Below are 20581 nucleotides of genomic sequence, written 5' to 3'. Positions count from 1 at the left end.
TTTGGGGAGCCTTACCCAAGCTGTTCAAGTGGTACCCAGCAACCCAGATCCAAGAATATTAGTATATTCTCTTCCCTGGCCACAATGATTGGTTCAGGGATGGGCTTAAGACCCAAGCTGGGCTGAGGGAAAAACAGCCCCAGGACTTTCCAGAACTACTGGCCAAAGAGGCACCGTGGCTGCTGAGCTTGTGGAGTGCCAGCCTAGAGCTGTAAGGGGTCATCTTTCTTAAATGAAGAGTCTACCTGAGGGTGAAACCAACACAGAGAAAAGCAGAGCCAAGAGACATAGAAAAATAGACCCTTCCTGGCTTTGTTCCAATACTGGATCCAGCAGTGCTTGAAACCAGCATTCCCCTGACATTGTCAGCTAGAACAGCCAATAAATTCACTTTCCTGCTTAGCCAGTGTGGAAACAGAATGCTGTAGGTCTCTTCTTCGAAAAAGAAAAATACACAATTAGAAAAGTTCTGCTTTTAGGAATCAAATCATCTTTAATTTTTAATTTTTATTTTTTTTAGATTTTATTTATTTGACAGAGAAAGAAAGACAGCTAGAGAGGGAACACAAGCAGGGGGAGTGGGAGAGGGAGAAGCAGCCTCCTGGCTGAGCAGGGAGCCCGATGCGGGGCCCAATCCCAGGACCCTGGGACCACGACCTGAGCCGAAGGCAGACGCCCAACGACTGAGCCACCCAGGCACCCCTCAAATCATCTTTTAAATTAAAGGGGAATTGTTTGGACCCCAGTGCATTTGTGTATTCAAGTGCTGTAGTGTAAAAGCTTATTTTAGTCTGCACTGATAAAATAATATGTTGATGAGCATTTGAACCTACAGTTTTGATAATATGAGTAATCAAGTAGAAGTGGAGGCCTAAATGAAGATTATACTTAGCTATACTCTGTTCTCCATGAAAATAGGCTGACTTCTCAGTTTTTCTGCGATTCAATATAAACAACAAGAATTCTCTTGCTGGGCTGCTTTATTATGGAGACTGTTTTACAAATCACCCTTACTGAGGTATAACTTATGTACCATAAAATGCACCCATCATAAGTGTACAGTTTAGTGAGCTTTGACAAATCTATACTCCCATGAAACCACTGCCACAATCATGATATAGAACATTTCCTTCACCCCCAAATAGTTCTGTTGTGCCCTTTTGCAGTCAATTCCCTTCTCATGGCCCCAGGCAACCATGCTCCATCCCCTTAGATTAGCTTTGCCTGCTTTAGAATTTCTATAAGTGAAATCATACAATATGTATTCTTTTGTGTCTGGCTGGTTTTATTGTCTTTTTGTTTTCTATAGTCTGTTTACGTTTACATGTGTGTCATAGTTTATACATCATATTTTAGATACCTGTGGAAAATAATAAAATAGGATATAACAGTGGTTCACAAATTCCACTTATTAGCCATTTCAGATGTAGTTGAACTCAAAATGAACTATTTTTAATATGTCTTTTCCAACTTCTGAAAATTTTACTTTTTAAAAAGTATAAAGACCCTGGAAGAGGTTTTCATTATTAAGATGTCTTTTACAATTCACTGTTTCCCTTTGGAGAAGTTTAGTTTCTAAAGTCAGCTCCCAGAGCAGTCTTATTCATACAAGCCTTGTTGGCACCAGCTTGAATCATCTCCTGTCACTTACACACACCTCTCTTGAAAAGAGTCCTGTCCCATTGTGTCTTATGGAGCTCACTTAACACGCTCAGCCCATGTTGGAATAAAAAGGGCCATTAGAATATTATGTCCTGCAGGTGTAGGAAAAGGGTGTTGAGAAGGCTCTCACACCAGATGTCCCCTCAGCTCAAAGGGTAGAAAATCAGGTTCCATAGGGTCCAAGTCTCCTGCCACCCGATCGTAGATTCCTCTTGTATCCTCATATGTCTCCTCAGGCCAGCAGGGGTCACAGGGGCCCTGACAAGCAAAAGTGGAGTTAGAACCATAGAAAGATGCCCTATGGGTCATCATTACAGCTCTAGGAGGGATACACACTCCTACTCAACTTCCCAGAAAAAAAATGTTTTAGTTTCTAATTATGGGGGAAAAATCCAACATGCACAAAGAGGAGAGCGATTATAATGAGCCTCCATCATGAACCTCCATGTACCCATCACCTAACTTCGACATTAGCAACCCTTAGTCGATCTTGATTTATCTATATCTCCATCTTTTCATCTCCTAACCTCACTAACTGGGTTATTTTTAAGCAAGTCTAAGATATCTCATGATTTCTGTCAGAAAAATAATTTAAATGTCAGAAATATGAAACTTTTAAAAGTGCATGATATAGAGAATTGGAGTGGAATGTGAGTCATGATTCTGTTAGCCTATAAATTTCTAAGTTTTCATCAAAATAGAAGACAAAAAAAGACCATGTAGAGTGGTTGTTACCGGAGATGTGCTTTCCCCTAGGATTGGGAGCAAATGGTGGTTTTAGCTCGGCAAACTTTAGAGCCGATTTGCCCATGGCCCAAATACAGCCTGCTGCTTGTTTTTGTACTGCCTGGGGCTAAGGATGATTTTACATATTTTAATTGATGGGAAAATATCAAAAGGAGAATATTTATGACATGTAAAAATTATATGAAGTTCAAATTTCAGTGTCCAAAAATAAAGTTTTACTGGAACTTAGCCACACTTGTTCATTTATGTATTGTCTGTGGCTGCTTTTATACTACAGAAGCAGAGCTGAGTAGTTTTGGAAAGGACAGCAAGCCCAAAGTTTTTACTATCTGGACCTTTACAGAAAAAGTGTGCCAATTGCCTCTGTGCTTTAGAGGGTACATATGGTTCAGCACCACGGACAGCATTTTAATGAACATGATTTCCACGCTGGTGAGAACAGTGCCCCATCTGGGACAAAGTTACAGAGGGAAATCCTTGGCCCAGAGGTGCCAGAGCATTAGCCAAGGCCACACGGAAAGTCAAGGGTTCTGTGCCACCTCCCTTACAGGAGGTGGGCGTAGTTGATAGTCAAAAGGGTCTGCTGTTCTTGCCTGCCCAGTCACCATCTTCACTTCTCTCTGGGCTCTCTGTTCCTCTCTCACTCAGTCCAGTGGGTGGCCCCTACTCTCTGATGCCACGGCTGGGTACCAGTCCAGACCTGTTCAATTAGCATAGTTTTTCCCCTGCCTTGGTGGTTCAGCAATAAGTATGTGACCAAAGCTAGACTAATAAAGTGTCAGCTCTGGGACTTTAGAGGTATTGGAAAAGAGACACTCTCTTTCTCTGAAGGTTACCAATCTAATAGGATACAAACCTGCATTTTCTGGGGACATCTCTAGGGAGGAAACTCTGGGTCCACCTGGGTGGGGCCTGAAGACTATTCTGTCCCTTGACTTTTCAATTAAGTGGGCCAAAAGTTTATTTCTCTATACCTCTCTGTTTAACCAGCATAGTGGAGAAGGCTAATTATCCAGTAGAATGCATAGCTTCCTTCTTCCATGGTAATAGAAGTATAGTGAAGCATATAGATGCCAAGCTGGACTATATTTCTCAGTCTCCTTCATAGTTAGGTGTGACCATGTGACTGTGTTCTCATCAGGGAATGAGTAGAGTGTACCATTTCTGGGCCTAGGCCATAATGCAGGGTTGTGCCTCCACCACACTCTCTTTTTCCCTCTCCCACCAGTTGAAACCCACGGTGAACTAGCCTATCTATGCAAACTTGAACAATGCACTAGAGGATGGCAGAGGAACACAATGGAAAGAACTTGAGTTCTGAAATAACCATCTGTAATAGGGTCACTCACCTCTGATTGCTATGTGAGAAGGAAATAGGATCGTAGCCAGGCCTTTGTGCTATGGCGTCTAGCTTACCCTAACTAACATAAACAGTAGGAGGTGGGTTTCTGGCTCTAGCCAGGAAAAACTTCTGCTGATACAAATCTCCTCACCATCGGTACTTCATCGTAGAGGGGTCCCCAGGCTCCAGGTGGGGCATACAGTCTTTCCATCTCATCATACAGGTGTCCAGGAAAAGCCATATCCTCCTCTTCAAGATGTGTGAAACCTGGAGTTGGAGTGGAAGGAAGGGATGATCAGGGCACCTGTCCAGATGTCAGGGGTATCTATGAGCAGAGGGAGCTCTGATGTGGTCACGACTCACCTCCGGGATAAGACACCTCCTCCAGTGTTGGTGGCAGCTGGGGGCTGAAGTTCTTCATGGAGTGGTAATATGGTTCTACATCCGTTGTGCTAACCTGTCAACACCCCCCCCCCCCCCCCCCCAAAAAAAAAAAAAGATAAAATCTTTTCTATCCTCTGGCTCCATAGTTCCCAGAAAGGACAGTGATTAACCTGAAGTTAATGACAGAATTTTAGTCTGCCAGTTCCCTGTCAGCAGAGTTTCCGGGAGCACCCCCACTCACCGTGGAGCTTTGAGTGTCTCTGTCTCCAGTCCACTGGCTGTCCTCATACTCATTCTTGACTCGGTCCTCCTCCGACCTTCCAGGACAGAGGTAGGGAGGGCATCTTGGTGTTGACTCAGACACCTCTCATCCCCAAACCTCCTTCCTCAGAGCCTTTCTTACAGAAAAATATTCCCACTTACCCTGCTTCTGTCTTCTCTGTGATGCCTGAGGGAAGTAGGGAGAAAGGGATCAGAGACACCCCTTCTCTGACCAGACAGGCCCTAGGAGACTTTCAATATGGAGCAGCCCCAGGGCTCCCTGTCACCCCTGGGCCTCCATCCCCGCAGGGGAAGAATGGTCTCTCCTCACCTTTAGCAAGACGCCTCAGTCTCCGCTGCCAGAGGAATCCCCCAACACAGGAGATGTTAGAAAGCAGCAAAAGACCCCCAGCAGCAAACAGCACAGGCAGCAGGGGCAGCCCTGTGGGTTCTAGGGGAAGAAGGTACCCCTCAATGAACCCAAAAGAACTGGCTCTAGGCCCAGAGCAGCATTCTCTGAGAAAGCCCATTTCTGACTAAGCATAGCCCCTCTTCCTAGGTCAGGGAAGCAGATGGGCAGGGATTTCCAGGTCCACTCCTTCTTGCCACCTCAGGGCAGGTGGCTCCTTTCTCAAGTCAAGCCACTAACAGTGGGTCCTACCTGAGCCCTGTGGTGTAGACTCAGGTGGTAGCTCCAGCTGGGCATTCAAGACCTCTTCCCATGTATTCAGCCTTGCCCACCAACCACAGACCCTGGTATTGGACCCTCCAGCCACACAAACCACTAGAGCTGTTTCCAGAATCACTGAGGCAGAGCCAAACCCCTAAGCCTTGGAAGATTCCCAATGTCTGTCCTTAAATGTCCTTTCTGCTCAACTGATTTTCTTCTCAAATGACTTCCTCTTTTTTTTATTTTTAAGATTTTATTTATTTGACAGAGAGGTGAGAGAGCACAAGCAGGGTGAAGGGACAGAGGGAGAGGGAGAAGCAGACTCCCCACCGAGAAGAATGCCCAGTGCGGGGCTCAATCCCAGGACTCCAGTATTATGACCCCAGCTGAAGGCAGACGCCCAACAGACTGAGCCACCCAGGCACCCCAAATGACTTCCTCTTCACACAAACTTCCGTTCCAGGTAATATCGGAGTCCTTTGCTATATCTCTAAGGACAAGACTAAATCCCTCTAAGTAAGCATCTGCTCAGCATCTATCTCCCCATCTTCTGCTAACAGCACTCATTTTCCTTTGAGGAAATAGCCACTCCCTCACTCTTAGGCTGTATGTTCCCACAGATCTCCATGGAGGACATGTGGACCTCCCTGGCCGATAAGAGCACCCATCCCTCTTTCCACAGTGACCAGTTCAGACCCATCCAGCATTTGACCCAAGGTAGACTTTTGCCAGAACATTTAGGACACTCCTCTGCTGGCTGCTGAGAAGTGGAACAAAGCTGGAGGTATGTGGAGGGGGGCAGGTACTTCTTTGCCCTCTTGATGAAAGAACCTGAGAAGGAAGCCATCAGAGATGAAGGCAAAGTTGAGAGAGAGAAATAGGTCCTTCATGAAAATCATGAGCACTTATTGGAGTTTTCAACTTCACAAGACAAGCAATTCTTTTTACTGCCCACAACAGCTGAATTTCTGTCACTTGCAACCTTCTTCTCAGGTTTTGAAGGGGGATTGTTAGCAAAATGGTCATAATTCCCCCCCTGTAACTACACTCTTGAGTAGTCCCCTTCCACACTGACTCAGAGTTGAGACATGTCACTTGCTTCAGCCCATGAGACAATATCAAGTGTGACAGAATCAGAAGCTCGAAAGTGCTTGGCTGGTCCTGCTGCTCTTGGGACTCCTGTGACCACCTCTGTGTGAACAAGTCAAGGAGAGGGAGAGACATGTGGCCCAGTTATCTCCATTGTCCCAACCAAAAACCAGATTGTCAGATATGTGAGGAGGAGCCCATCCTAGATCAACCAGTCCCAGGAGGGTCTCCAGCTGCCTGTAGCCCAGACCAGAACTGTTCAGCCACTCAGAATCAATAGAAACAATGGTTGTTGCTATAAGTGCCCATGTTTGAAGTGGTTTATTTTGCATCAAAAGCCAACTGATATGGGGACACCTGGGTGGTGCAGTCAGTTAAGCATCTGACTCTTGGTTTCAGCTCAGGTGCTGATCTCAGGGTCGTGAGATCAAGCACCATGTGGGGCTCCATGAGGGCCCATGTCCAGGCCTGTCTCAGCCCCGTGTGGGGTTCTGCCTTAGGCCCCCACCTCCGGCTCCACTTTAGTGGGGAATCTGCTTAAGAGTCTCTGATTCTAGGGGCGCCTGGGTGGCTCAGATGGTTAAGCATCTGCCTTCGGCTCAGGTCATGATCCCAGGGTCCTGGGATCGAGTGCCGCATCGGGCTCCCTGCTAGGCGGGGAGCCTGCTTCTCCCTCTGCCTCTGCCTCTCTCTCTCTCTCTCTCTGACTCTCATGAATAAATAAATAAAACATTAAAAAAAAGAGTCTCTGATTCTCCCTCTCCCCCGCGCGCGCTGTCTCTAATATAAATAAATGAATCTTAAAAAAAAAAAAAAGCCAACTGATACAGGCTCTGCACAGGGCATGGAATCAGCTAATTCTTTCAGAATTAAACTGAATTAGGCAGAGAGAAAATGTGTCACATCCAAGAAAGAGCAAGAGCTTAGGATGTGCATAGGGGCAGAGCTAAGTCTTAAGGGGCTGTGGCCACAAAACAGAGGTGGTGGGGTTGGAAACCAGAAGGCTCTATTCTCAGGGGAGAGAGGGATATTCAAGGGATTAAAAACTTACCTGCAGGCTGCTCTGTGGGCAGCTGGTAGTCAGGTTCTCCAGAAGGCTGGTCTAGACCTGGGGGGTGGATATAGAGGTTGTGAATTAACACCAAGAATCTGGGTAAGCCTTAAATATTTTTGCGGTTTCCTATTAAGCTTTTCAACCCATTTTGAGGAACTGATTTATGGCTTCTCAGGAGTATTTCAAATAGAGCTGCAAATTGCTGATAGTAATGGCAATACTATTAATAGCCATTCTAATGCCAGTAATAATAGTAATGATGATAATTATTATTGTTGTTGATGAGTGCTTTATGGTATGGAAGGTCCTTTTAACCCATATTATCAGTGTTGGAGGGTTAACCAAAAAAATGATGGGCGCTCAGAATGACTTAATAGAGGTATTAGTTCTAGAGCAAGCAAAGTGAGGTACAAAGTACTTTATGCTTTAGTACTTGGAAGACTAATGGGGGAAAGAAAGAGGAGGAATGGGAGAAGTTCCTTACTTCCATAGGGAAGAAGGCTGCTCTGTCAGGAAGGGAGAGACGGAGCTTTAATGGGACAAAGTAAATAGAAGTTGAGCAGGGGACATTTCTCTAAATCAGTATTTACATAGCACTTCCTTTATACAGATCCCTGTTCTAAGCACTTCGAGTAAATTAATTTAATCCTCACAAATGTCTGAGAGAGACCTTACTTTCAGTAACAGGCACAGAGATCTGAGATACCTTATTTTTAGACCCTGAGGCTCAAAAATGTTAAGTAACTTGCCCAAGGTCTCACGACTGGGAAGTGGCAGAGCTGGGACCTGAATCCAAGCTTGTCTAAATGAGGCTCTGTGTGATGAGCCGCTACACTACCGTGCCTGCCAGAGTCCAGCATTCTCAGTAGTCATATGAAGGAATTTGTCCCTTTCATCAAAGTTGCTGAATTTATTGGCATCAAGTTGCCCATATTATTCCCTAACTTCCCCTTAATGTCTGTAGGGTTAGTAGTAATGTCTCCTGTCATTCCCGATATGGATGTAGTTGTGTCTTCTCTCTTTTTTGCCTTGATTCGCTTTATAAAGGTTATTGACCTTTTCAAAGCAGCAGCTTTTGGTTTCATTGATTTTTCTCTGTGGTTTTTCTGTTTTCTAGTTCATTGATTTTTGCTCTTTATTATTTCCTCCCTTCTGTTTACTTTGGGTTTAATTTGCTCTTCTTTTTCTAATTTCTTAAGATGTGGAAACTAAGCATCAATCTGAAGCCTTTTTTAAAATCTAAATGAGTACTTAATATTGTAAATATCCCGCTCACACTGCTTTAGCTGCACCCCACAATTTCCATGTTTTCTTTCCATTCAATACAAACGTTTTTCTAATTTCCCTTGTGTCATTAATCACATTCAGACAGAATAGTGGCTAAAAACTGGTTCCTGGAGTTCATCTGCCTGAGTTCCAGTCTCATCTCTACCTCCTTCTAGCTGTGTGAACTTCAACAGTTTGCTTAGCCTCTCTGGTCTTCAGTTTCTTCATCTATAAAAAGGGAATAATATCTACTTCACTATATCACCCCATAAATCCCCTGAGGAGCTCTGCAACCTGCTCAAGATTGTCCCTTCCCACCTGGGGTAGTGATAGGGATCTGGGACCCCTTGTGAGTTAGTCCGCTGTCCCCCAGGGCATTGCTGGCCAGCAGCCAGACTCTGTATCGTGTAGAGGGCTGCAGCCCAGTCAGTGTGAAGGTGGTGGCTTCAGGTGGTAGGACATCCACGTAGAAGAACCCTGGTGTCCCCAGTGCCTCATATCTGCATGAGAGGGAGGGCAGTCATTCAGGGAGGTGCCCCAGCCCTGTTGGCTGCCATCCCTTCCTGCCCTGACAGGGACCCACCTGATTTGGAACCTCTGTGGCAAACCCCCATCAAAGCCAGGTTTCCATTCCAACCCCACCGAATACGGAGTCATGCTCACAACCTTTAATCCTGATGGGGGATCCGGGCGACCTTTGAGGAAAAGGATGAGGGGAGTAGTCAGAGGATACAGAAGGGTTCTAGAAGATTCCTTCCAGGTTTTTCTAAGAATGATTTTAAATATATAGTTGATTCTCATGAGTAGTGGTGGTTATGTCCTATAACATTGCTGTGAACACTGAATTACAGAACATCAAATCATTGCTTCTGGGGGAATGCAGTTAGATTCCTGTGAACCTCCTGTCACAACATTTTCATCAACCAATCAATACATGACCTTGTTTTTTCTGTTTCTGTTTCAAAACACCTTATTTAATGTATCTTATTGATTCATTAACATTGGGGTGCCTGGGTGGCTCAGTTGGTTAGGCGACTGCCTTCGGCTCAGGTCATGATCCTGGAGTCCCGGGATCGAGTCCCGCATCGGACTCCCTGCTCGGCAGGGAGTCTGCTTCTCCCTCTGACCCTCCTCTCTCTCATGTGCTTGCTCTCTCTCACTCTCTCTCTCTCAAATAAATAAATAAAATCTTAAAAAAAAAAAAGATTCATTAACATTGAACTCACAGCCAACAGTGTTATAATTTGTGTTTGAATGAAGCTTATCCAACAGAAGTGTTTTCTCCCTATCCTTAGGAACTCCAGACAGCACGTCAGCACTATGGCTAGGGGCCACTTTAAATAACAAAATCACTAACAAAAAGCACAAAAGTGCAAAAAATATGGGACCAAATAGGCTGCAAAGAGGACATTTCCTTATAGTATGAAAGCTGAAACAAGAAAGCATAGTGTCACCTCGTTCTACCCCAACTGAGAATGTGCTCATTGGGTGACTCAATTTTTTTACCTGCTCTGTACATGTTCCTGAATGACCAAGAAAGCAGCATGAGTATTGATTTCGAGGTTACAAATAAATTTTAGCAAGTAGGCAAATTTGCAAATAGAATTGGCAAATATGAGCATTGGCTGTGTATGACATATGTTCCTTGCATGGATTTTTTGGTGCCTATGTTACATTCATTCCTTGTTTCTTCTGGTTGCAGAGCCCTGAGTATCCTTTGGAAAACCATTCATCCACATTCTCAGGCCAGGTGCTTCTGATGGAAATGACTCCACTCCTTGAGGAGAGATCTATGACCGAGCCAAGCCAACCAGGGTGTCGCCTTCCCTGACCACAAGTTTGGTTCAGAGGTGGGATGAGAGCTGAGTAGAGCCAATGAATCGTAAGTCTAGTACTTTCATACCACTGTTAGGAAGAGAAAAAATTCCATTTCCCCTGGAAAGTCTAACAGCCTCTATGAGGAGCCTTAGAATAAAGCCAACACAGAGAAAAGCAGACCTGAGAGTCAGAGAGTTCTTGATGACAGCTGAACCTGTCATCAGCAACTCCTGACTTTCTACTTTGCAATTACTTGAGCCAGTAATTCCCCCCCTTCTTTTCCTTGCTGTGGATTTCCCTGAAGATCCAGTCTCCATTAGGATTTTCAGGGCAGGCAGAAACTCCATCCCTGCTCATAAACACTTCTCAGGTTTTGGGAACACTGCCATTCTGGGCCAACCAGAGACTTGAGGATTGACCCAAGAGCATCCTCCCAACACCCTCACAGCCCACTCCCACCATACTGATGCTGACGAGTTGAATGTTGGTGTGATCTGAGCCAAGGGGGTTGGTGGCTGTGCATGTGAAGAGGGCGTAATCCTGGGCTGCAGACACGTTGGCAATGGTCAGGAGACTGCTGTGGACCCCACCCTGGTGGTATGTGTGCTCTGTGTACCTGGGGAGGAGGTGTGGCAGGAATTCAGGAAAGGTAACTGGGGTTGGGGGACCAAAGCTGGGACTAGAGTGCTGCCTGGCTAGGCCTTGACTCACCTGGGATCCTGGAGATCCAAAGGGACTCCATTTTTAGTCCAAGTGAACACGATGTTGGGGACGCCTCGGGCACGACAGTGGAGGGTGGCAGAACTGGTGCTATCTCCAGCTGCAGCCACCTTAGTTAGGGGAGTGGGGTGCTCCACCTGGGGGGCAACTAAGAGGAGTTGTTGGTCAACATGAGGTATGTGGAAGGACATGAGAGATGTGAGTTTAGTGGCAGGCCTTAAAATCAGGAGTTTGGGTGTTACTCACATCTGACAACAAGTCGGACCAGTCCTCGGGCTGGAGGTGCCACTCCATTGTCCACAATGCACTGGTAAGCACCAGCCTGGGCCAGTTTGGCATGGTGAATTCGAAGACGCCCTGTGGCTCCCTTTGACATCTTTTCCATGTCATCCAGGCTCTGGTCCTCCTCCTCTTCTCCCTTGAGGCACAAGATACATGAGATGGCCCCCAAGTCTGGCCCCAGTCCCATTATCCCCCAAACTGGGTCTCTCCTGTAGCTTTATTCTCCCAGACACAGTCACCCTCCACAGATCTAACAAAGAAAAAATTCCCCCATCCATCTGTCCATTCCCCGAGTCATCCATCCATCTATCCATGCATCCAATCATTTATTCTTGGGCCTATCCATTCATCCACCAATCCAGAAAACTATTCACCCATCCATTTATCCAGTCATTCATGCTCAGAACGATCTATCTACCCATCCACCTATCTTTTTAACCATCCATCTCTGCATCAATTTATTCATTTATCTATCCATCTACCTCTCTTTCATCCATTTGTGCATTCACCCATTCATTCATCTTCCTTCTACCCATCCACCTATCCACCCTTCCATCTCTTCACCCATCTACCCCTTCTATTTACTCATACCTGCACATACCCATAAATACATGGAGCTGTTCATCAATTCATCCAACTACCTGTTCATCCATCTCTCCATCTCTCCATTGACCCATGCACTCATCCATCCATCCATCTATCCATCCATTCATCCATCATTCTTCCACAGACATCTTTCCACTAATGGTGTATTTATTCATCCATCTACCCTCTAATCTAATCAATTTATCTATTCATTTCTCTCATTCAACCATTTAGTCACTCATCTATTCATCATTTATCCATGTATTTACTTGTCTGTTTGTCCATCTGTTCTTTCATCCATTTATTCATCCATCCACCTACCTATCCATCCACCTGCCTGCCCACTCACTTGATTATGTGTCCACTCATGCACCCATCCATCTTCATTCAGCAGTTAGTTAGCTCTTGGAGGATGTCCCAACAAATATGTAGTTATATAAGATCATATAGCTGTGATCCCTCCTCCCAAGGAGCTCACAGTCAAGAAACCACATCCCCCAGCCCCTACCTCCATTTACCAAAGGTCAGATCCTTACCAGCCTCTCCCAGTTGAACATCCCTGGAAGGATGGGATTGGCATCAACAGTGCAGACTATGTCCACAGAACCCCCAATATTCACCTCAGTTGGGTCCTGGAGAGCTCGGATAGTGGGAGCATCTGGGGGAAACAAGGGGTTGGGGAAGGCATTTGTGCCCATACAGATGATGATGGGAGAGGCCCCAGGTGGGAGAGGTGTCTTAGAGGTGCTCAGGAAAGTTACAGGTATGAACAGGTATGATACATTCTGCCCTTTATGCAGAGCACATGGAGTAAAGTTCTCAGGGTTAGTGAGGCATTCTCCACCTCTACTGTATTGTGCCTCTGTGGTGACAAGAATAGGCCTGGTGGACTTCCAGGATTGTATGGAAGTGGATCTTCCACAGTGGGCTTGGCTTCCTACTTTTTTTTTTTTTTTTTGAGAGAGAGAGAGAGCTCCTGTACACGTGCATGTGTGCAGAGGTAGGGGGAGAGAGAGAATCTTAAGCCGGCTCCACCCTGAGCACAGAGGAGCCAGGGCTCAATCTCAGGACCCTGAGATCATGATCTGAGCTGAAATCAAAAGTCAAGACGCTCCACCAACTGAGCCACCCAGGCGCCCCAAGGCTTCTTGGTGAGAGTAACTCCCATGTAGGTGGCCCCCTGTCTGAGCAGATTCCACGTAGGGTCTCTCTAGTGGGCAGGGTTCCCAAAGTGGAAGTGACTCCATCACAGTGGAGTCTCCCAGAGTGGGAGGCTTTCAGGATGGGGGAACATCCCACGGTGGGCGGAGCTTCCACAATAGGAGACTCCACAGTGGGCAAGATTCCCTGAGTGGGTGTGGTTACGGGGGGGCGGGGCTCCCAGAACTCCCTAATTTCCTAGGGTGATGATGGGGGCTCACAGTGTACATCCAGCCGTACTAGAGTTTCAGCGGTGCCCTCTGAGTTCTGGCAATGCAGCTGATAGAGGCCATCGTCAGCGCGGGTCACATTCCATAGCTGCAGGGCTCCACCAGACAGGATGCGATGCCGAGGGCCGCCAGCTGGGGGAGGTCAGGGTGAGGAGCTTGCCAGACCCTCGAGTCTGGGAGACCTGCACCCCTCTGTGACCACTCCACGCACCTGGGCTGAGGCGGTAGCCGCGGAAGGTCCAGTTGAAGGCCTCCGGGGCAGGGTTGGCAGATACAGACACTGGCAGCAGTGCCTCACCCTGCTCCACGGCGGTCACCACAAGCACCTGCTCCCCTAGGAACTCTGGAGGGTCTGTGGAAGGGGCGCCACCCGGAGTCAAGACTGTTGTTAAGGTTGGGGTCTGGGAAGGATTTGAGATCAGGTACTGGTATAAGGGTTAAAGTTGGAGTCATGACTAGATTTAAGGTTGTGGACAAGGTAACAAGTTCAGAGCTGAGCTTGGCAATTAGGTTCAGGATAGAGGTTAGGATCTAGTTTAGGAAAAGGGTAAAGGCCAGAGGCAGGTTAAAAGATGGAGAGAGGGTTCAGGAGGGTTCACAGTCAGGGGTTAGAATAGAGGGAGGATAGGAGTTGGTGTAGAGCCAGGGGTCAAGGATAAAGTTTCAAGCTTTAGAATGGATATAAAGGACAGTGTCAAGGTGAAGACCTAGATAGTATAGGGTCAGGAGGGAATCCCAGCGGGGTTCCACATACACAGCACATTGAGGCGGTAGAAGGCGCTCATGGTTTCCCGGAGCTCAGGGCTGTGGGCTCGGCAGGTCACTTGGTGGCCATGGTCTCGGGATGACATTCTCAGAAGGACGCTCCTGGCTGCTGCAGAGCCTTTGAATGGGGCACTACGGGGTGGTGTGGCCACGCTTTCCAGCCTGTGGCCCACGCAGGGGTGGTAGGGTCAGTTCAGGGCTAGCTCAGGGATGGAACCAGAGCCAGAGGGGTACTAGGTACAGGGCAGGACACCAGGGGTGGGGGTGGGGGTCTCAAATTGTAAGGGGCGTGACCAGAACCAGAGAGTGGAGGGGCCACTGGCACTCTCACCTCTCCCCCTCCTTGTCCCACGACAAGTTGACAGGAGGGTTGCTGCTAACGCTGATGCAAGTCAAGTTTAATGCATCCCCTGGGCGCAGAGCCGTCGCATTGGCCAGGATCGTCACGTTTGTTGGGGGAACTTCAAGAACGGGTCAGAAGAGCGAGGCTCAGAGCCTACTTCCGCTTTGCCTAGACCCCAGGCTCTGCCACACGCCTCCTGGCTCTCCATATCCACTGTCCCCCAGCCTGGCTCTGGCTTAGTTCCCCACCACCACCAAGCCCTGCCCCAGGCCCTGGCCGAGTGCGCCCTCACACTGCACCACAAGCTGCGTGGATGCGCTGAGCTGACCCGCCTTGCACGTGAACTTGGCCTGGTTGTCTGATGGACCCATGATCAGTACAAGCTCTCGGGAGAACGTGCTCCCTGACTTCTCCAGACTTCCCAGCTGCACCCGCCGCGGCTCCTGGGGTGGCCGCGGTTCTGTTACCATCCGGGAGTCCTGAGGGCAAAGACTGACTGGGGGGGACCGTGTAGCCCTGCCATTTCCCCCCCACCCCTGAAACAGCCCATTGGGTTGGCTGCCGCCAGCACAGATAAAACCTTCATGTGATGAGGAAAAAGGGTCCTCCTTACCCTGGCACCCAGCTAAGTTAGAGGAATGAGGACTGGAATCGAGCACTCCCACCCAGAGTCTCTCCCGCCTACCTGGGGCCGCAGAGCCCCACAGTTTTGCCGTGGGATCTGGCCTCCAGTCCCACGCCCCACCCCTCTGCCCCGCCTCCTCGGCTCTCTGGAGGCCAGCAATGGTTGGTGCCCCCTGCCGACCCTCAGCCCCACTCCTCAAAATCCATTCCAGCTACACTTAGCAAACAACACATGTCAGGAAAGTCCCATGGAATCCCCAAACCTTTCCCAGAATTTCTTCATTTTTTCCTATCCTTAGTTCTTTTTCTTAAAATTCCCACTTTCCCCAAAGATTTCCTTTGATCGTTCCCTTAATTCCATTGTCTTTCCACAGATTTCTGAATCCTCCCCCAATATTCTCTTATTACACTAGACTTTTACTAGAATCCTTTCTTTGCCCAAATTCTTGGCATTTTCCCAGAATTCCATCCAATTAAATTTCATTCCCATAATTCCTAGCCTTTCCCCCAGAATTTTCACTAGCCCCCCAACTCCCCAGGATTTTCTCAGAATTCTGTCAGAATTTCTTTTAATTTTAATGGAATTTCACTTTCTTACCTCCAAATCCTATGAATGCAATTTAATATTAATAGATTTTCAAATGTTCTGTGGAATAACTAGTCTCTCCCCCAAATTTCTAGCCTTTGCCCATCATTGTCCTTGCACGTGGAGTCTTTCCGTAAAATCCCTGCCATTTCATCTGAATCCCTAAGATTTCACCAGAATATCCTTTACTTTAAATGAAACTAATTGCCTTTTCTCTAGAATTCCCTGTCCTCATCTAGAATTCCTTTTTTTCCTAGAATTCTCACTGTTTTCCCAGAATTTTCCTAGGATTCCATTTCATCCTCATGGTATTTGTGTCTTTTCCAATTCCCTACCAAAACTCAAACTTTCCAGTATTTTTCAAGAAATTCACGTTCTTCCAACATTTCCCAAGACTCTGGAGGAGAGAAAGGGCTCCATCTCCCCCCATTTCTGGCCACCCCCATAAGCCCTTGTTTGGCACCAACCTTGAGCCAGGTAAGAGAGGGGTCTGGGTTGCCCCCAATGGCCAAACACAGGAGCCTCACTTGAGTCCCAGCCCGGATCCGTTTTCCCTCTGGGGGGCCCTCTATCCACAACTTCTGGGCAGGATCTGTGAGGAAAGCCAGGAAGAGTGGCTTTTCTCTCTGGGCTGGGCCTGAGGGTGTGGGTGGGGAGTCTCAAAGGGATGGGACACCCCTGGGCAAAGGGTGGGGGCTCACATTTCACATTCAGCGTGAGTGACTTCTTGAAAGTCTCCTTGGCAAAGGCCTCACTGAAGGCCTCACACGTGAGAGTCAGACCATTGTCCTCTCGCCGGACCAGGAACGTCAGGTTGGACAAGGAGACGTGGCCACCATGCAGGCCCTGCCAAGGAGCAAGCTTTAGACTTGGCAACGAGAGCACTCCCATCCCCGGTACCCGATGTCTGGGTTCCCCCCAGACCCTAGCAGGGACGTGGAAAGCATCTCCACCCCCTCCTCTGTGAGGCCCAGGCCGCCAGGCCGGTCCTCTCCCAGATCCAGGAGTCATGCCCCCGGCTCCCTCCTCCCTCAGACCCAGGAGCCTGGCCACTGCCTCACATCCATGACCATCTCTTCTGTAGGCACCAGCTGCCGCCAACCCAGCCACCATCGTAACAGGACCCGTGGGCGACTGGACTTGGTGATGCAGGAGAGTGTAACGTTCTTGTTCTCGGACTGGGATGCAGATCCCAAGATGGTAATGGCACTGGGGGGAACTGCAGGGACGACAGACAGAGGAGAGACACGAAACTAGGCTGGATGCATCACAGACCGGCCCCGACAAAGGACTGGGGACAGATGACAAGGTCTTTGGCATCAGACAGGCATGATTTGGGGGCACAAACAGATGGTTCTCTGGGGCACGGACTGACAGATGGGCAGCTAGCATCAGGACTCACAGGTGACCTGCAGCGTGACCCCGCGTTCCTGGATCCCTGTAGATACGCTGTTGTGGGCCTCACAGCTGAGCCTCGCCCCATGGTCTTCCGGTCGCACAATCATCACTAGCGTGCTTCGGGCCACTGCCTCAGCATGCTCTGTGCCCCATGCTGTGGACATGGACTGGCCATTCTGGAGACAGAGCCAGAGCCAGAGCTGGGCCGGCTCAGGGCCAGCTCCCCTCCACCCGCCGCTTCCCCTTCCACCCCCATGCCGGGCTCTGCCCTCACCTTCAGCCACTGCAGTGTGGCTGGCGGATTCCCCCCTCGGGCCACACACAGCAGCTCCAAGCTCTGTCCTGCCCGCACATGCCCCTCGTCCAGGCCTGGCCACTCAATGACAGGGGGTCCTGGGGGGACTGGGAAGCAGCAGTCGCTCAGTGGGCCTGGGGAGCCCATCCATTCTTTCCAGGCCCCACAACCTGCCTCTGAACCCCTGTGTTTCTCCTTGAGAACCTGAACCTTCCATAATCCCTGAACTCCCCCAGGACCCCCAATTCCTGCTTCCCATCTCCCATGCCCACATCTGACTCAGTTCCCCACTTACACAGAACATTCATGGTGACTGAGACCCGGATGGGAGTGTCCAAGGCTGGGCTGGACCCCTCACAGACCAGGAGCTGCCCATTATCTGAGCTCTGGGGTGTCACCCTGGGGTGGAAGTTGGGGTTCTAGAGTCAGAGTCATCATCTGAAATTTGGGGAGTCAGGGTGAAGAGGTGGGGATCCCAGGTTCCCACATCTGGTCTTCTAAGTCTCTCTGCTGATATCTTCTAGGATCTAGAGTTCCATGGAAGAGATCTGGGGGGAGGTCAGCAGTGAAAATTGGGATCCCAGAGGCCCACACCAGGCCAAAATCCTTGTACTTGAGACTCTGGAACTAGGGTTCCCATGAAGATGTTTTGGAGGGTTGGGGAGAAGAATTAGGTCCCAGATGTTCATGCCTGATTCTAGTCTCCATGCTTAGAGTTTTCACAGAGAAATTTGGAGGTCAGGCTGAGGGGAGGGCATCCCAAATTTCATACCTGGCTGTGGCCTCTGTGGTGAAGAGTTTCTCCTGGGACCCCGCATTTACATTAGCAGAGATGTCAGAAATTGTTTGTCCACCTTGAGGCAACAAGAGGGCTAGAGGGATGCCAGGTTCCCCACAAGGCAGATCCTGGGGAGAATGGCCTGGAAATCCTCAGGGTGGACATGGTGCCCCCTCCCTCCTGTTCTGGAGGAAAAGCTCCAGCTCGGTTCCTCCACACATTCAGGCCTCCCTGAATCCTGGAGGTCATGGGCCTCACCCCTGCCCTTACCACCTCACTGGGTTGTGTCACCCACCACCATAACCCAGCTTCTTGCTTCTGTACCAAAGATGACACCCATATCTCCATCTGGAGCCTCAACCTTTTCCCTGAGTCCCAGACTGGCAGTCCTGCCATCACTTTGGTGCCTTTCCCTGGATGTTTCCTCCCATTCACAGGGTCTCACACTGGCTTCAACATCTCCCCAAGTCTGTTCCTGCATCCCCCTCACTCAGGAATGTCCTATTTTCTGGGACCTCTAGGAGGACACACCCCCTCCCCACTCCAGGGGCTCCCGCCAGTTCATCCACACTCACTCTGGAAGAAGGTGATGTCAGGTGCTGGCTTTGCATCCCCAGATACACAGCTGACCACATACTCTTGCCCAGCTACCCACGTGACTGTGCTCCCTGCTTCGGGGGTCAGCTGAAGCACCTTGGGGGGCACTGGTGAGAAAAGGTCTGGGGTGAGCTGCCACCACTGAGAAAAATATGAGGATTTGGGTTTGGCATCTCGTTGCTCATCAGATGTGCAATCCCGGGCCTGAGACTGGGGGCTTGGAATCCCGGGCCCTGGGGTAGGAGAGGGCTGGAAATCTGGACTCCTGTGTCCTGGGGGTCTCTCACCCATACCCAGGATGGAGAGGATCACTCTGGGAGACACAAGCTCAGGGCCTGTCTCTGAGCGGCCGACCTGGCACTCATACTCTGCATCGTCACTCAGGTCACACGCTTCAATATGTAGGTGGAATTCACCTGCAGGCGAGACCAGGGGTCCCAGGTCAGGACCCCAGGCAGCCCCTGCTCGTGGTTCAGCGTCTTAGGTCCCGATCCCTTACCTCTAGTAGGGTCCCCTTCCAGGCGGTACCTCGGGAAGCTGGAGATCCTAGGATCCGGGCCCAGGAGTAGCCCATCCTTGGCCCATTGGACCACACTGCCAGGGGCGCTGACCCCACACTGCAGCTCAGCAGTGGCCCCCTCCACCACCGTCAAGTTTTCAGGCAGAGCCCAGAAGCCTCGCAGGGCTGAGGCAGGGAGCGGCAACTGGGCCAGGCCTGGGGACACAGGGCTGTCAGCAGGAGAGGGCAGAGGGTCTGTCTGGAGAACATGAATGGGAAATGAGGGCCGCTTGGTGCTGGGTCACAAGGCCAGGATCCCACTCACCTGCTGTCAGCAGCCCCATGAAGAGCAGGGGAGCCCTGATGGGGGTCCTCAGAGCCATCCTGGGTCCTCTGCCTGTGACTCCCGCAGTGTCCACTGCCTGCCTCCTCTCTCTGTTTCTGTCTTTTGCTGGGTTCGTCTCCCTATGTCTCTGGCTTTTCTTATTGTCTCTCTTCGTCCATTTGTCTCCTTCTCTTTCTCTGTTTTCCTCTCTTCCCGTGAGTCAGTCTCTGTCTCTCTCACCTTTCCTCCTCTTCAGTCTCACCCTTCTTCTTTCCTGCCACCCCCAACCCTGCTCTCTTCTCACTATTCACAGCCCCTCAGGGAGGACAGCTGCTCAGAGTCCAGCAGGCTCCAGGAGCCCAGGAGAGCAGTGAGGCTGATGTGGTCAGTGGCAGAGAACCAGTCCGATGCCGTCCTCACATTGCTGCCTCCCCCGGGTGCCCTCCCGAGTCTCCAGCTTCAGGCCTCTGCCCAGCAGGCTCCTCCCGGCCCAGCCAGAGCATGAAATCCCCTGTCAGCACATGCCAGGAACATTCCACGGTGCCTCCCCAGGCCCCATGACCCCAAAGGCCTGGCTTGGGCCGGGGATAAGGGGCAGCCGGTCAGACCCGGGTGGAGAGCTGGACCCAGCGTGGGGTTAGGACTCCCCAGCTCTTCCCTGCCGTGGCACGCGACCTTGGCAAGTCTCTGCCTTCCCAGAGTAGACATCTCCTCATTGCCATCAGGGGTCTCTGCTGGAGAGTGTGCAAGAGTGTGTTTGAGAGACTGCAAAAGTGCAGATATCTGTGTGCATATGTGTGTGTGAAGGCATGATCACGCGTGTGAGCATTGGGAAGGTGAGAGTGAAATGTGATCTGTCAAAGTATACGCAAGAGTATGAGTGTGTGAAAGAGTGTCTAAGGTATGTAAGTGTGCGGGGCTGTCCGAGTGGGTGGAGTGAAAGGCAGGTCCAAGACCACCTGCACTAAATGGCTACAGGAGTGAGCCCAGCTTGGGAACCCTGTGGCCATGTGAGTTCTAGTTCATGAAGCTTCCCTCTGTCTCTCTCTCTCTCCCACTCC

The 20581-nt window shown here is 49.6% G+C and overlaps 1 protein-coding gene across 1 annotated transcript; it reads right to left on the bottom strand.

Annotated features, from left to right (window-relative positions):
- Positions 1–1788: 1788 nt before the first annotated feature.
- NPHS1 (NPHS1 adhesion molecule, nephrin) lies at positions 1789–19578 on the bottom strand. The gene is made up of 29 exons (XM_035023593.1): positions 19521–19578; positions 19196–19411; positions 18990–19112; positions 18675–18803; positions 18094–18175; positions 17617–17720; positions 17301–17428; positions 17031–17202; positions 16690–16847; positions 16330–16474; positions 16096–16220; positions 14711–14897; positions 14407–14536; positions 14065–14237; positions 13522–13662; positions 13302–13442; positions 12417–12538; positions 11260–11431; positions 11005–11161; positions 10758–10909; positions 9059–9170; positions 8794–8975; positions 7207–7263; positions 4728–4847; positions 4559–4583; positions 4377–4452; positions 4115–4208; positions 3903–4018; positions 1789–1920 (listed from the first exon to the last, which is right to left on the bottom strand). Exons 1-29 carry the CDS (start codon positions 19576–19578, stop codon positions 1789–1791), a joined length of 3729 nt encoding a protein of 1242 aa, XP_034879484.1.
- Between the last annotated feature and the right edge of the window lie 1003 nt (positions 19579–20581).

Source organism: Mirounga leonina, unplaced genomic scaffold, assembly GCF_011800145.1.
Source record: "Mirounga leonina isolate KUSES-001 unplaced genomic scaffold, KU_Mleo_1.0 Mir_177, whole genome shotgun sequence".
In the NCBI taxonomy this organism is placed as follows: Eukaryota; Metazoa; Chordata; class Mammalia; order Carnivora; family Phocidae; genus Mirounga; species Mirounga leonina.
Note: the sequence above shows the minus strand (reverse complement) of the source record. Positions and strands in the feature narration are given on the sequence as shown.

What these genes read in the sequence shown, in the direction of transcription:
- NPHS1 (XM_035023593.1), bottom strand. Translation starts at nt 19,578, where the DNA reads ATGGCTCTGAGGACCCCCATCAGGGCTCCCCTGCTCTTCATGGGGCTG. An exon ending in CCACAGAGGTTCCAAATCAG is followed by an intron (nt 8,976 to 9,058) that starts GTGGGTCCCTGT and finishes CCTCTCATGCAG; the next exon opens with ATATGAGGCACTGGGGACAC. An exon ending in GATCCCTATCACTACCCCAG is followed by an intron (nt 7,264 to 8,793) that starts GTGGGAAGGGAC and finishes TCCACCCCCCAG; the next exon opens with GTCTAGACCAGCCTTCTGGA.